Here is a 17,041-nt window from a genome sequence, read left to right as displayed (position 1 = left end):
TATGTGACCTTCAGTGAGAACTCTGTTAACCAACACCCAGAGGAGGGGGCAGAATAGAGACCGCCCAGCTAAAATGCCTTTCATTTCCAGTGGCTGCCAATGGATTCCCAGTGAGGTATGGCTTTGGAGGAAGGACCCACTAACTTCTCTAAGGTACATAGGAATTTGGAGACAGCAGACTTCTCAGGCCCGAATTCCTCAAAGCACACGTGATCATCGGAACACCCACAGTGACAGCACAGAGTTCAGCATGCGACTGGATTATGTTTGGAAAGTTCATTAGTGAACAGATGATTTAGAATTCAGTACTCATTTTCCCAAGGAAACAGTCTCATAAATGCAGTGAGGTTCCCAGACTGGTGAGATTGGAGTTTGGGAAAAAGGGGGGTCCTGCTGTCTGTGTTCAAGGGGAGTAAGAAGAGCGATTGCCTCTGCATCCCTGGGCAGCGGGCCAGCGCTGGACAGAATTTTGAAATAAGACAGTTATCCGTGACATCTTCTCTCCAACTCTGACAGCTCTTCCCTGGTGAGCAGGTCAGCAGCTGCTACCTGTGTGGCTGGCTCCACACTCACCCACCTCTTCTCTCCCATCCTGTGCAGACCTACATGCTCCGCCAGCAGGAGTTGTTAGGGAAAAGATTATCACCTGAATGAAGGTGGCAACCTTCCTGCAGGTGTTGGCATTTTCAACCCCTGGCGTCTGTGAGGGCGTTATTTTTTTAATAAGTTGACCCCTCCCTCCCAAAGGTGGGTTAGCTCTGCCCGGGGCAGTTCCCATTAAGTTTCTCTCTATTTCTCACAGATATTTCCCTTCTACTTTTAAACTGCGCATTATTAACCTATGATTCATGAATTCCCTGAAACTGAAAAAAAAAAAGTTATATGTATTTTTATGTTTTTCTAGTCAAAGTTGAATAGCTTTCATTCAGTTCTCAAGTGGCCAGTAAATTTTCTCATCTTTAAGAAGCGCTGGCCCCAAACCTATGATTTTTCTAAAAACCCAAATTTTGTCACACTTGTATGGCACAAGAGACCCAACTGTGGGGCCTAAGGTTGTTGAGGATTTATTTTTAGGGTTTTGAGGGTAGGTGAATATAAACTGGAAAATCCCTGTGAAATGTGTACTTCCTACAAAATAACTTCCTTGATTTTTCTCACTGATATGATTTTTAGATTAACATTTTTGCAACTATTTATTTGCTCTTCCCTAGACCTACAACAAGACAGTTTTGTAGTCATCAATTCAGGAGAAAACAAAACTTTAAAAAATATATTAAAGAGAAAAAAAACACCGGTAGAGTACCTACTAACCCACAGGGCAGCAGCCTCAGCAGGCTGAGCTCCACTTCCTCTCCGAAAGCCTTGCCCCTCATTGTAGGAACTGAGCAGACGACCCAGCCTCATAGGGCACCAGTTACCTCGTCTCTGACATGGGGAAGGTCACATCTGCCTCATGGGAATCTAATGAGGACTCATTTACCCATTTACTCATTTAGTCCCTGTACCCAGTGCTTTTTTTTTTTTTTTTTTTTTTTTTTCATTTAGCCACTTTATTTTTTTTATTTTATTTTTTATTTTTTATTTTTTTACTTTTTAAAATATATATATTTTTTATTGATTTTTTACAGAGAGGAAGGGAGAGGGATAGAGAGTTAGAAACATAGATGAGAGAGGAACATCAACCAGCCGCCTCCTGCAGCCCCCCACTGGGGATGTGCCCGCAACCAAGGTACATGCCCTTGACCAGAATCGAACCTGGGACCCTTCAGTCCGCAGGCTGAAGCTGGACAAATTGTTGGAAATTGGGACTGTCCCGCCAAAAGGGAAAAGGGGGACGTCTGGTCACCTTAACTTAGAACATCAAAACAAATAATGATTGTAACGTATTCAAATATTACATGTACTTGAACCCTCCCCCCCCCCTTTTAAATAATACGCGTTTAAAAACTGTGAGGGTTTTGTTTGGTAGGAAATAAGTCATTGTCCTGAAAACAGGGAAATAAAAGGAAATAAAATGAAAATAAATAAGCATTCCATTCTGTCTTTACCAGATGGACTATATTTCAGAGTTATCCTATTGGGGAAAAGGGTATCTTTATGAAAGAATTATGGTTTTTATTTTAAATCTCAGTACAAATGTCCTCTATCGGTATCGCCATTAGAGAAAACAACTTCAGTTCACAGTGGAATTCACGAGATAGCGCTTACCTTTTCATTACCTCTTTTTGCTTTAATTCTTTTGAGTAGATACACTTATATATTTCTCTACTTCTTTTCATTGTTCATTATTATCCAGTCCCACCTGTTTTGCCCTTTCCAATCCCATAACTTACTCATTATCAAATAATTTAAGAAAATACCAGAAGTGAAATTTGGGAAAGAGACCTCTTCCTCATTTTAAGATGTGTGGCTTCTGCATGGTCACCTGCCATCTAACATGTAGGTCGTCGTCCTATTTCTTGCTCTACTTGGGCTGCTTTTCTCTAAGTTACTCAACTGTTCGCCACATTTCAGAACACTGATGCTCCTGAAAATCATTAAGCACCCCGCTAGCATTCAAAAATAACTTTCTTTTTGCCATAATAGAAAGTCAAAAAGCATTGAAAGTAGTTCCAGCTTTATATTTTATTATTATTTTTGGCCACCAAGTGAGCTGATAATATATTACTTTTACTCTGCTTGTATTGTTTGTAAAAGCTTTATTGTTTGCAGAGGGCCATTGCATACAATAACTTATTCAGTGCAACAAACCTGAGAAGAGATTGTATCAGTCCTGAACTATGTGGTTTTCAAGGGACAGGAAGGCCAACTTAAAATGGCTTAGCAAAAAAGGAAGGTTTGTGGCTCATGTACCTCAAAAGTCCAGGATTCAAGTATAGCTTGATCAGAGGCACAAAGAATATCACCAATACTGTTTCTCACCACCTTTTGGGTTTGCTTTTTACTGTGTTGGCTTCATTCTCAGCCTGTATGTGGTAGTCGTTCTGGCAGCTCCAGGCCCAAGGGAAAAGAGAGTGGGCCTCTTCCCATGCCACCTGTAGGTCATGCATGTCTTTGTAGCTCCTGAATTCTGCACTCTGATTGGCCTGGACTGGGTCACAGCCCCACTTCTGGAGTCAGGCATGGAAACAAGGCCTCCTGAAATGAGTGGACATTGAATGGACAGTTGGGACATGATTCTCCAGAAGAAAAATCTTAGTATTATTATTTTTAAAATACATTTTTATTGATTTCAGAGAAGAAGGGAGAGGGAGAGAGAGAGAGAGAAACATCAATGATGAGAATCATTTATTGGCTGCTTCCTGCACACCTGCCACTGGGGTTCAATCCTGCAACCCGGGCATGTGCCCTTGATTGGAATGGAACCTGAGACCCCTCAGTCTGCAGGCATACACTCTATCCACTGAGCCAAATCAGCTAGGGCCTGAATATTATTTTCAGGAAGTGAAGGAGTGTCCACTACCAAGATATTACCATTCCTTTTTTTATAGATGAGAAAACTGATGCCCAGAGAACATAAGTGGCTTATCCATATCTCACAGTGAGGTAGTGACTGAGAGGGAGCTGGACCCATGGACGACTAAGTCCTATGCTCTCTCTGCAGCTCCATCTCTAACCACCACAGCAGTGACCCACCGGGCACAGTGGAGAACACTGTGCAGGGTCAGGCCTCTCAGCTCAGTGCTGCCCTAGCTGCCTGTGCTGCCCTGAAACCTAGTCTCTGGGTCTCCTCCGTCTGTGAACCAGAGACAATACCTGGTTGCCGAATACTCAGTAAGACGCCGCTGAGATGTGGGCTAAAGGACTTTAATCATATAAGTTCTCTACAAATGCAAGGCATCCTTTGCTTTCTTACAAACCCCATATGGTTTGTGTAGGTTTTGGGTTTTCTTTTTCAAATGTATTTAGTGCTTTCCAGCTTCCAAAGTGTGCTTCATATACCTCACCGCATTTAAACTTCCCAAAGAACCCTGAAAGGTAGATGAGAAACCAACCATCAGGGGGTTGAGAAACTGGCTCTGGGACAGACAATCAAGGAGCGCCATACCTTTTCCTCCACCCCCTCACCTCTGGGCTTCACCACCCACCCCCCAGGTGTTAACCTGATTTGATCAACTCTGGGTATAACATTCTCAGCAGATGTGATCATAAGGAATTCAGAAACAGTAATGAATATGACCTAAGGCTAATATTCTGTGAATTACCTACTTTTAAAATATTCTGGTTGCATTATTAATTATTTTTAATTGAATAAGACAGAATTAAAAGAAACTCATGTGCATGACCATGAGTAGATCCAATTCTCCAAAGACAAGGGCTGAGAGTGCCACAGCATTACTGCATTAAGTACTGCCGTGAGAAAAATCTTCACTAGCATTGAAGAGCTTTCTTCCCCTCCTCCCTTTATTGCCTTCCTATTAGGCAGGATGTTCTGCAATCCTGGAATAAGCGTTTGGTGGATTAGCTTCTAGCTGTGCTGTAGAGGCTCTAGGAGCCCCACACTGGCAGGCAGGGTGGTTGGAGTGAGCTGTCACAGGGCACACACGGGGAGCTTGCAGTGACCAGCAGCATGATATCATGGTCCTTAGGATATGCTCCTTTCTATTTCAACCCAGATTAACTTGGATGTCTCAACTCCTGCAGCCAGTTGCTTCAGCATGGGTCCCAAGAGTTTCCCAGCAGAAGCCTTGTTGGTCAGATGAACGTGGCATTGTCACCCGTGCTGTTTGTTTATGTTGAATCAGGTCCCTGGAGGGTGGCAATAATAAATCACTTGCTTCACAAAGTTGTTTTGAAGGCAACATTGGTGAGTCCATGAAACAGTGCCTGACACACAGTCAGAGGTTGGCACACGGTAGCTGATCACATCTCTCCAAATGCCTGTTTCAGTCATCACTGACTCACTCTCCATTAGCCACCTCCTCTAATCCAGCTCCCAGCCCATTTTTCTACTCCTTTTTACTGCAAACCCTTCAAAGGTATTGTCTAGACCTGTGCTGGCCAACACTCCAGCCACTTTGCAAGTCAGAGATGATATACTCTGAGTATAAAATACACACCAGATTTCAAAGTCAGTATAAAATTCAAAATATCTCGGTTTTTTAAACTTATTATACATTATAATAATGATATTTAATATATTGAGATAAATAATATGATTATTGAAATTTAATTTTACGAGTTTCCTCTTACTTTTGTAATGGGTCTATATAAAACTTAAAGTTATATATACCACGCGTGATACATTTGCACTGGAGAGTTCTGGTTTCCACTTGCCTCTGCTTCACTCTTGAAACCATCCAAGTAGGCTTGGGTTCCAGCAGCTGACCAAAAACACCCTTTGTCGAGTCAACTTCTATGATCAGTTTTTACATTTAACCATTCCGCAGAGTTTGGCACAAGTTGTCACTTTCAATGAAGCACTTTCTTCTCTTGCCTCCAGGGACATCCTGTTATCTTGAATTTTCTCTTTTCTCAGTCTCCTTTCCCGAATCCTCCTCATTCTCAACATTTTTTTTTTTTCTCTCGTCCAGACTCACTCCCTAGTGGAGCTCATTTTGACTGATGTCTTTAAATATCATCTGTGCTTATTTCCCAGCTTTGTGTCTGCAGCCCAGACCTCTCTCTGCCTGCAGCCTGTATGTTAACTGCCTGCTCAGTCTCTCCATTTGGATGTCCAGGAGGACTCTTAACTTTTGTTTACATACCTAAAATTGATATCTTGTTCCACTTCCCTGAGCCTATACTTCCTGATTGGTGAAGGGTAACTTTCATCATCCAGTTGTTTAAATCATAGATCTTGGAGTCATCTTTACCTTTTTTCTTCTCTCAACTCTTATATTCAACTAGAGGCCCAGTGCATGAAATCATGCATGGGTAGGGTCCCTAGGCCTTGCCTGCAATCAGGGCCATCTTCCACCCGTTCACCAGTCCCCAGTCCCGCCCCGCCGCCAACACCCACCCCCATTCCCCGTTCACCCTCTGGCGATCTATTGGAGCCTATGGGCCCAGAGGAGGGACCAAGAGATTGGCCATTCCTCTCGCTTGCCAGTTTCCAGTCCCACCCTACTGCCACCCACCCTGGTTCCCCATGGTTCCCCATTGGCCATCCAGCAATCGGAGCCTGTGGGCTCGGGGGAGGGACTAAGAGATGGTTAATGCACCTCATAGCGACTGGTCAGTTGGTTCTGATTGTTATGCTGTTATGGTCACTGGCCTTTTATTATTTAGGATAGATCAGCACATTCTATTGGGTCTCTCTTCAAATTTTATTTCCAATCTAACCACTCCTCACCATCCCCACCTTCCCCTAAGACCCATCATCTCTGAGTGGACTATTTCAGTGGTCTCATCACTGGTATCCCTGCTTCCACCTTGTCTTTCTCCTGAACCCAAGATAATCCTTTTTCCCCCCTTTTTTTTATTGATTTTTTTAGATGACATTGGTTAATAAAATGATATAGATTTATGACATTGGTTAATAAAATTATATAGTTCTATAATACATCATCTGTATTGTATGTTCACTACCCCAAGTTAAGGCTCCTTCCATCACCCTTTATTCCCACTTTACCTTCATCTATGTCCCCCCATCACCTTTTTCTCTGATATTCACCATCTTCTTGTCTGTGTCTATGAGGGTTTTCTTATTTGCTTATTCTTTGCTTAATCCCTTCATCTTTTCCACCCAACCCTGAATTCCCCTCACCTCTGACAGCTATCAGTCCGTTTTCTATCCATGATTCTGTTTCTGTTTTATTAGTTTATTTTGTTCATTAGATTCATAATAATCTCCAGGTCCATCCATGCTGTTGTAAAGGATAAGATTTCTTTCTTTTTTTACAGCTGAGTAGTATTTCATTACTTCTTCACAATAAAATGTGCCATCCTTAAAAAAAACTATACACAATTTGCTACCCCCACTACCACTAATGTGCACTCGCGCACACACGTACCCCTCTAACCTGCTCTCTGACCCCTTCCTCTGATTTGCTTTCCTGTTTTCCCTGCTTCCAGGCACTCTTTGTCTTCACAGCATGAGTGTTCATGCTTCTCCCTGCCTGAAATGCCTTGCCCCATATGTTTACCTGGCTTGTTCTCTCCACTGGGGTCTCTGGGTAAAGCTCACCTTGTTACCTTCCACCACCCTCCCTGACCACATCTAAAAGGGCACCCCATGATAGGTTTATTCTCTTCCTAATGTCACCATCACCTAACACAGGCTTATTTGTTTCTTATCTTATTCGTTGGGAGGGTGTTTTCATGAGAGCAGGGCTGGTTTCTGTGGGCTGTGCCCTTTTCCATAGGGTCCTCACAGTGCCTGGTGCAGAGATCAGTGGTTCTGCTGGTCTCATCCTGGTCTCTTTAGGACAGAAGTTTAATTCTGCTAGGCATCAGAATCACTGGGGCATTTTACTAAAATGCCCTTGCCCTGAAGTCACCCCCAGAGAGGTGAACACAGTGGATTTTGGGGGAGAACCCAGAACATTTTATCAAGCCTCCTCCCCCCCCCCCCCCCCCCCCCGCCCCAGTTGATTTTGATGTCTGAGGTAACTGGACCACACTTGGCAAATGCTGTCTCATTGTACCATTTTACATTCGTTACGTTTCTCTGCTCGGTTGAGTGTTGTTTCAAGTGAATCAGCAGTTCTTGAATTACCTAGGAACCTACATATAGATCTCTTAGCCCCACCCCAGATTTTGTGAATCAGAACTTCCAGGATGGATTCCGGGAATCTATTTTTTTGAAAACCTGTTAGTGCCTCCAATACTGAGTCTGCTAGCCAGTCTTCTCACTAGCTTTTGGGAGCCCAGCTGTGTTTTATGGACTCTGAGAGGAGGTAATAAACTCAAGAGCAGGTGCTTTATGTCTTCTTAGGCCAGCTTCTCCCCCAGTCCCACATTAATTCAACAGTGTTCTGTTAAAAAATAGTATTCGGTAAGTCACTGTGGAATGAATGCCTGGATCTATCCACATTTCCAACTTGCCTTTGTAACTTGAGTATCAACCAGTATTTATAATTACATTTCAACCTAGCTCATGCTCTGACTAGAGGCAGGAAGTGAGTCTTAGTTGCCCAGCTCACCCTGGTGGAGCTGCCTTGCGGTCCTTTCTGTTCAGAAATTTGAGAATGTGTTTCTCAGGTCAGACCAGACAGCCCTGGGATAATGTCAGCCATGATCAGACTTTGATTCTAACCTGCTGCACCTCCCCCTTGGACCTGTACTGGGATACGTGTGCTTTGGCTGTCCTCTACCTCAGGGTGCCTACCTGGTCTCCGGAGCATCCCCAAGCAGGGGGCAAGGCCTGATCACTTGTCTGGGAGTCTGCCTGCTCTGCTCAAGCTGCCACGGAGGGTATGCCTAGATTGGATTCCTTCTGGGGCTGGTGGCCTTGCCCTAGGAAATAACATTTGCAGAAGTTTATTCCTTGGCAGACTCAAAGCTAGCTTCCAGGTTGTGAGGACTCATTTATGCAGGCCCAAAAAGGTCATCTTGGTTAACCTGTTTCTTAAATACCCATGGGGTGCTTTGGGTGGCCGACTGGTATCCTTTTTAATTATGTTGGTGTTTTTCTGTATTCTTGGTAGAAGGTGTCAGGGCAGAATCCAGAAAGGAGCAGTGTCACCCAGGGATGCCTGAGAGGCACTTATAACCCCAGCACACTGTCTGCACCTGAGAGTTTTGCCTCTGGATAAGCCATGAATTTCATTTTGATGCCAGATGTGAGAAGCTGTTAGTAATCAGGATGACTGGCCTGGGAAGTCCGGTTCCCAGGTGGTAGTGCTTCCTCTGGAGGATTTGTCTGGGAGGCACCAGGGCTGCGAGTTAGTGACAAAGGGAATGAATTGACCCTAGACATGCAAGAGTGAGAGCTTCCTAATGAGACCTGACAGTTCAAGGGCAGAAGGAGCCTAATCTTTTTCTCCCTGCCCACCCAGTCTTCATACAAATGTAAATATGCCTCCTTCAACAAATTGTCAAATGTGGTTTTAATTTGTGTGAGCCTGCCTTGCCTCTTTTCTTTCTTCTTTTTCTTTCCTTTTTTTTTTTTTTTTTTTTTTTTTTTTTTTTTTTTTTTTTTGCAAAGGAAGATACAGGTTTTACACTTTTTGAACTGGACATTTCCGTCTGTCACTCCCTCACTTTTTCTCTTGTCCTTTTTCTTTCTAGGATGTTTCCCCCATTGTTTGTCATCTGAGGACTTTGGGATGAGAGGGGATCTTCCTGTTTCTTTAAGAAGTTTTTGAAGTTCCCATAGGAAATACATAGTGCTTTTCAAACTAAGTTTTACAATAAATACATGTGAGTGTGATTGAAGCCAGTGTGAGGCTCGAAGTGTCACGATCACGCATCCAACTCTCTGTGCTCACCGCAGTATCCATTGTTGTTATTTATGACCCTGTCTGCCTTCCATTGTGGACTTCTTCCAGCCTTGGGGAATTTACATCATTCCTAATAGCAAAAGGCTTTCTGGTTCCCACAGAGTTGTTCAAAGCCTGACTCATGCTCCTTATGTTAATTGTTCAGCTCTGAAAATACAGCACTTACAGGGTGTGGTTGTAAGGGGGAAATCTACTGTACTTACAGGGCATGTTTAGAAGTGTTTCACACATAAATCTCAATCTCTCTCATTTAACTTTCAAACTGTAGTTCTTTTTGGTTAACTAGTCAGTCCTAGGAGGGGGGAAAGGGAGAAGTATTAAAATGCAGTATAATCCAAAAAGATCCGTAATAATTTGTTCACTAACTCTTTCAACTGATGTAAGTTGTCCTGGATATGACTTTGGGTGATGCTGGTCCAGGCCTGAGACCATAGGCAGGGCAGTGATGGGATGTGGGACACCCAGGCATTCCACCAATGGCTCTCCCAGGCTCCATGGGGCTGTCATGGTTAATTCTAGTGTAAGTCTAAAGCCAGGACCTCATGATAATTTACCAAAACTGTTCCTGTGGCAGCAACATTTTCTTGTGGCATTTGATGGAGAAGGGTACGTGGTGTCCCATAAAATGAGAGAGGTTAATGCTTTGTCTGAATAATCTATTTGCTAACAAAAAGAAAATGATTCCAAAGTAGGAAACGAGTCCACATTGGTGAAGGTTGGGAGTTTTTCACACTTTATAATTGCTTCTTGATGCTTCTAGGGGAACATATAAGGATAGGTAGACAGATACTCGATACTCTATAAATTATATAATGCCATAGTGATGCTGTTCATTTAAGAAAAAAACAAAACAAAAAACTCCCAGTTTTTTTAGTAGCCAAGATTCTCAAACTCTAGTTTTTAAAGGACCGGTGTTAGAAGGCTTACCTCGTGATGCATTCTTGAGTATTTGCAAAGGCCATATTCTGTATTTTCATAGCAAGAGGAAATGTGGGGAGTTCTTGGTATAATATAATCAGGTTCAGACCTCTGCACCACCAGGTCTCCCTGGAAGATCAGAGCGACAAACACGCTGCTGCCTGGCATTGTGGCTCTGGGCATCAGCATGGTTTGGGCTCAGAGATTCCGTGTATTGGCCAAGGGTCCCCAGATGGTTTAGAATCAACATTCTTTCCATCACAGTCTTATAAGTTTGTGGTGCCTGTTAATGTATGAAGTGTGCATGCTGAGAGCCCAAAAGAAGTGACAACTTACCAAAAAGTTCTAGATTTTAAAAAATTCAAATAGCCTCACACTAAGCAGTTTCATATAGTCCTCACAAAAACAAGTGTGTTCACTGGGAGGCTGAGAGTGTAATGGCTTTTTTCTCATGTTCAGCTATTATATTTCTGTTGGAACTTTTGTTATCTTTTGAATAGACGGGAAGAGCTCTCCATGGAGTGTCTGGTTATTTTGCTGAGTGTGCAGAGGGTCCACTTCCTCCCAGTGCAAAGCGCAAGAGAAGAGCTCTGAAAGAAATGTGAGTCCACTGTGTTTCCTTTTCCTCGTGTCTGACTGTCCGTGTGTGTGAACACATGACATGGAATGGAGAGTCCAACAAGAGTACATGGGACTTAATCACAGACCCTGGCACCAAGCCTACCTTAAGTCACATACTCGTTCTTCCACCTTCCTGACTCCCTTTCTCCTGCTTTCTGGACAACAGGAACCGAAGCCTTGCTTCACAGGTGTGTTGCAAGGACTAATTAATTACAAGCGCTTTGAAGATGAAAAGCACCTGTTGGTGGTGTGTTTCATTCAACTTTCAGAGTGACTACAGACAGATCTAAAAAAAGGCATTCCTTTTCTAAGATGCTTGTTCCGACCCTAACGTAATTATCATAATCCTCCTGCCCCAGAAAGCAACAGTATGAACATGAATCTATATATTTCTCTCCAGACTAAAGCTTAGCCAAAATAAATATTTTAGCTTCAGTGTTTTGAGTTCAGTGGTTTAAGCAATTTCTTGCCATTCACAGGCCTGCAAATATATGTTGAAGTCAGTCTCTAGTTTCTAAATTCTTCCCATGAAGCTTTTATTCTCTCCCTCAAAGTAATTTTCAACCTGTGAGATTTGCATTGTCTGCTGTAGAAAAGGTGTGTGCCTCTGTGTGTGTGTGTGTGTGTGTGTGTGTGTGTGTGTGTACACTCTCTTTTGTCTGCCTTGTTTCCATTCTCTATCCTTCCATACTCTCTGGAATTTCTTCCAGTACATTTCAAGGTTTATTAACTGAATCCTGTTTCCAATGGTTAATGAACAAGCCTTGACACCAGCTAAATGGTGCTTATATTTGAGTAATACCTTGAAATGGCCTGAGAGAAATTCCAGAAGATTATTTTACTTACAAAGAGAAATCGTGTGTGTCTATACGTGTATAAGCATGTTTTTGTACACATACACATAGAGACATACATAAACACAACCTCTGCTTTGGATGTATATGAGCATTTACTTTGGGGGAGGGAGATTAATGTATCAAATTGACCCTTAATATCTGAAATGAATACCTATCTGCCTTCGTTAAAATATGAACTCTATCAATAACCCAGTGATCATTAAATAAAGTGTTCCCTGGTGTGTCCCAGTGTATTGGAAAAGGTGAGGCTATTGCTTGTTCCAGTCTGCAGTCAAACATAGACTTGGGGATTCTTTTAGATTTGCCGGGAGATAGGGAGAAGGGGGCAGTGCATGCCTGCCTTTTTCAGGCATAGGAAATGTGGTAGGGGAATTTGGAGGAAACCATGCCATTACAGCATTACAAAACAAAGTCTTTTTTTTTTTTTTTTTTTTTTTTTTTTTTTAGCATGAAAAGAGCTGAAACAAAAAGCAGCATCATGAGCAAATCACAGGGCAGCAGGGACATTGTGGGAACATCGAGTGACTCAGTGGTTGCAGAGATGGCAGTGAGAAGAGGTGACAGCCAGGCTTCCTCCAGTGCCTCTCTGGAGTCCTCGGGGCAAGCAAAGGATTGCACACAGGCAGCTGAGAGCCACTGGGAGCTCTCTGTTCAAAAGCTGGAACATGTTCCTCAGACCCAGCCAGAGGACACCGGCAGCCAGCACAAACCTCATCCTGGGGCGTGGTTACAGACGGGGCTTCGAAGTGGGAGCGCTGTCTGGAGCTGTGAGTCAGCAGCACCGGGTCCAAAACAAAGTCCACGAGGGGCCCGAGCACAGCAGAAACGCAGGCCCCGCGGCTCTGCGCAGGGCTCCGTCCACTGCAAGAGAGTTTCTCTTGGAAGTGATCGATTCCTCCCGCGAGAAATGAGAGTGGGAACAAGCCAGGCTGTCGGGGTTTTGCCAACATCAGAGCTGTCAGATCCGGGGTTACTTTTGAAAGAGGATTTGGCAAAAGCCATGTCTAATGAAGAGTTGCATGTTTTGGAAAATCTCTCCTCCAGACATCTTATGAAAAGTGAGCCAGGGAAGGCCGACCAAACCGGCTCAACCACCAACACTGAAAGATTAGCTACAATCCAGGGCAGCCCAGGCAAAAAAAGGAAGAAGTCCGAAAGAGGCCACTGACTTACTAAAGAGGATTGCAAAGTTGTGGTTCAGGGATATAGTGGCCAAACCTGCGAAAAATGAGAAGTATGTGTAGATGCTGTGATTTCAAAGGAATTAGAATGACTTTTTAAAAAGGAAAAATGTATCTTTTTGTTGGGGTTAGCTTTCAAAGAAGTCCCTTCCAGGAGCCTATCTGCTTGTTCTAACAACATGGCTGCCTTCCCATCAAACTGTGTAACTGCCTTCAGAAAACTATTTTAATGATAAACATCCATTCACTGTCAGAGACGACCCTACTCCTGAAGAACTCCACAAAGCCCATCCAGTGTGGCTCAGTGGTTGAGCATCAACCTATCACAGTTCATTTCCCAGTCAGGGCACAACCCGGGGATGCCAGCTCAATGCTCACTAGGGGGCGTGCAGGATGCAGCTGATCAATGATTCTCTGTCATCATTGATGTTTCTATCCCTCTCTCCCTCTACCTTCCTCTCTGAAATCAATAAAAAAAGAATGGCATGTCGGTACTGGGTGCAGTGTATCCTCCTGCTCCTTGGTTGAGTAGAGGGGCCGGGCAGGAGCAGGCTCGTGGTTCTCAGCAGCTAGTCCCGCGCCAGCATCATTGTCGGAAAATGTGTTAGAAACGCAGAGCTTGGGCCCCACCCCAGACCTTCTGAGGGATTCTGAAACATGCTCAGTCCAGACCCACCATGCTAATTGGAGACTCCCTAGCATTTATTTCCACCAGCCTGGTGAGCATGGCCTCCTGCTCACCCGCTGGACCACATGCGGACACGTACACACTTGTAAAGCACTTGAACTCAGTGCATGAGTCACTGTTCCTAGGTGTTATGGCTGCCACAGCACCTAGACCGCTGTTACCCTAAGAATCTCAAGACCTTTCACAGGTAATTTGGCCCAGCGCTAGAAGACACGGGCAGAGCCTTGTTCTTGCTTGTAGCTCAGGCCCATCCTTGCCACTACCTCTAAGATTTTGGTTAGGTGTAGGATGGACTAGAACCCACAGGGAACTCCATGGCCAGGGTTTCCTGTTTCCCGTTTGGAAGTCTTCACAGCAGTTTAAATTTCAAAACAGGAGTCTTCGATTTGCAGTCGTACCCACTAATGTCTACAGTGGGCTGGCTGAAAAGTTACGTAATGACTCATAGCCACAACTTAACTTTGGATGGACACCTACTCAAGATTTTCTTCACTGAATTCATTCTAAAGTAGGGAAGAAATCATCTTCAAAGCACCCATCAACTACATCTTTTTTTCAGTTCAACATTGGGTGGTCCTTTGAAGTAGCCCCTCCCCAGTAACAAGCAGAATCAGTATCTTCCCAGAAGTGTTGGAATTAGCAGAAAAAACCCCAACAAAATGTAAGAATATGGAAACAGACTGTGTAAGTCCATGTCTAAGATTAATCAGTGGTTTCTCTCGGTTCATTCTATCCTCCCCACATCTCCTTGCCCTCTTGTATAGGAGGGGAAGACTCACTAAGCAGCAACCATTTTGGGTCATGAAGTTCAGTCATGGTCACCACACCTGTCTATGGATATAGATGCTCTTCCTTTGATGTTCCAAACCCTGGAAACCTGTCCCCTTCCTGTGGTCCCATCCTCACCACCCCCACTAGGAGCATGGCTCTGCCCACTGGTATCTTTTCCTCTTCCCTCCTAGTTTATTTCCTCCCCCCAGTTCATTCCAATGAAAGGATTCTATAGGAGAAGAGGAAGCCCAACAGAATGTGGACCCCAGTGAGCAGATTCTGCTCATCAACAGGGGTACACTGCACAGAATGCACAACTGAGCACATGGTAGAGCGTGGGTTTCTGTGGCCATTGTAGGCCTCTCGCAGAGTGGCCAGGAAGCTAGGCCTGCTCTTCATTGAAGGCAGAACCGCCGGGACCGGTTTGGCTCAGTGGATAGAGCGTCGGCCTGCGGACTGAAAGGTCCCGGGTTCGATTCCGGGCAAGGGCATGTACCTTGGTTGCGGGCACATTCCCAGTGTGCAAGAGGCAGCTGATCGATGATTCTCTCGCATCGATGTTTCTAACTCTCGATCCCTCTCTCCTCCTCTCTGTGAAAAATCAATAAAATATATATTAAAAAAAAAAAAAGACAAAACCACAGTGTTATTGAGAGTTCTTAAACAGAAACAAGTTTTGGGACAGTTTCATCAAAGGTGTCACCAATGACCAGGCGATAAGCCAGGAAACAGTAAGCTCCCTGGAACAGTCTAGAATAAAGACAGCCATTGCAGAACAGTAGCTTTAGAACTAGAAGGAGGTGTTTGAACCCGAAGCACCAGAAAAAGTTTGTATTGAGAAGTTTTTATTTCATTAGTTAATCCGGGCCTGATGATTAAAGTCCATTCTTATATTTTTAATGGTTTTCTTTCAAGTCTTGGCTTTGGAGTTTGGTGTATTTGTGTGAATAACTGGTACTGTGATGCAAAAGGGAAATGGCACCATTGGTGGCAGTTGGACATGGTCTTTCTCGCTGCCATCGTGCACACGGGGTTTTAACAGGATTAGAGGGCCCTGCCGCCTCCACTTCCGCACCTCAGCATGTGTTTGGGGAGTTCTGCCCCTGAACATTTTTCTTCTCCATGTCTGAAAGCCCCCTGGGGCTCCTGTTACTAGAATGGCCATGTGATTCTTTGGATATTTGGAAGTACAAAAGGGAAAATGGCTGCCAGGTATTCTTGTTGCATATTAGGTGGGAAATGAAGAGTTCTCTATTGCTAGGAGTGGTGTGTGTTTTGATATTTGTAATAATCTTAGTAATTCAGCCACTGAAAATCTGAGACCCTATCAGTATACTTAGTCAAAAAGTGGCCTTCAACCACTTACATAATAACCCAGATTAAATGTGTGTCTGTGTGTGTGTGTGTATCCTATCTAATAAAGAGGGAATATGCTAATTGACCATCACTCCATCACAAATATGGCTGCACCCACGTGCAATCAGCAGGGACCTGAGGCTGCCCCCTCCCCTGCCCCTGTGGGGCTTGACAGGGGACCTGAAGGTGCGCCTCCTGTCCTGTTGCCGGGCTAGGGGACCTCAGGCTGCTCCCCCTGCCCCAGTACCAGGCCGGGGGACCTCAGGCCACACCCCCACCAGGTGGGGCTTGATAGGGTATTTCAGGCTGTGCCCCCCGCACCCTGGCACCAGACTAGGGGACCTCAGACCGCACTCCCTGCCCAGCAGAGCTTGATAGGGGGCTTCAGGCCATGCCCCCCTGCCTAGCTGGACTTGACAGGGGAACTCAGGCTGCACACCCACCTAGCAGGGTTTAAAAGAAGATCTGAGGTTATACCCCCTTCCCTGTGCTGGGCTGGGGGACCTGGGCTGTGCCCCCTCGCCTTCCTGGCAGGGCTTGATGGGGGACCTCAGGCCATATCCCCCATCCAGTGGGGCTTGACAGGGGATCTCAGGCCGTGTTCCCCAACCAGGTCTTTGATGCCCCAGTCTGGCTGGGGGACCTCAAGCCATGCCTCCCATCTTGGTGCCGGACTAGGGGACTTGAGGCTATGTCCCCTGCCCAGCAGAGCTTGACAAGGGTAGGACTGGCCAGATCTGGATCTAGCCCAATTGGGGGTTGGGGGTGCTGCTGGGTCTGGTCTCACATGATTTAGAGGTGCATGTGGGTAAGCAGGGACTTGACTCTGGGTTCCATGGTGAGCCCCAGACTCTGACAGGAGGAAGGTTTTCATATACATTTTACGAATTTTCTTTCATCTCGGACATTTCTATTATAGAGAAAGGGCAAATAGCAATATTAAATTATTTCCTCTAATTAATCCCCTTGTAATGTGCATGAATTTTGTGCACTGGGTCACTAGTGTGTGTGTGTGTGTGTGTGTGTGTGTGTGTGTGAATATGTTCAAGTTCCCATAGTAACTCTGATGCTTAGAAGAAACATGGATCCAATTTGATTAATGTTATGACTTTGAACTCCTTAACTTTCTCAGTGTCGTGACTTCTAGGTCACCTCCATGTGCTTTCAAATAACTTTTTAACAGATTGGTGTTAGGTATTGCTTTGTTTGGTTACATTGTGGTGCTTGTTTTTTTATGTCCATAAACAAGAAATGTCAGAATAG

At 44.5% G+C, this 17,041-nt stretch overlaps 1 protein-coding gene across 1 annotated transcript in view; it reads left to right on the top strand.

The window, feature by feature from the left end:
• Window positions 1-13,439, top strand: part of SLX4IP (SLX4 interacting protein) — a 175,934-nt gene extending 162,495 nt beyond the window's left edge. Inside the window, exons 7-8 of the mRNA XM_084887670.1 lie at window positions 10,805-10,905; window positions 12,230-13,439. Of these exons, the coding sequence (XP_084743796.1) occupies window positions 10,805-10,905; window positions 12,230-12,950 (822 nt within the window). The 3' untranslated portion in view covers window positions 12,951-13,439. The remainder of the gene's footprint in view (window positions 1-10,804; window positions 10,906-12,229) is intronic.
• Window positions 13,440-17,041: the final 3,602 nt, after the last annotated feature.

Source organism: Pipistrellus hanaki (genome assembly GCF_964339955.1).
Source record: "Pipistrellus hanaki genome assembly, chromosome: 6".
Classification (NCBI taxonomy): domain Eukaryota; kingdom Metazoa; phylum Chordata; class Mammalia; order Chiroptera; family Vespertilionidae; genus Pipistrellus; species Pipistrellus hanaki.
This window is presented reverse-complemented; position numbering and strand designations above follow the sequence as displayed.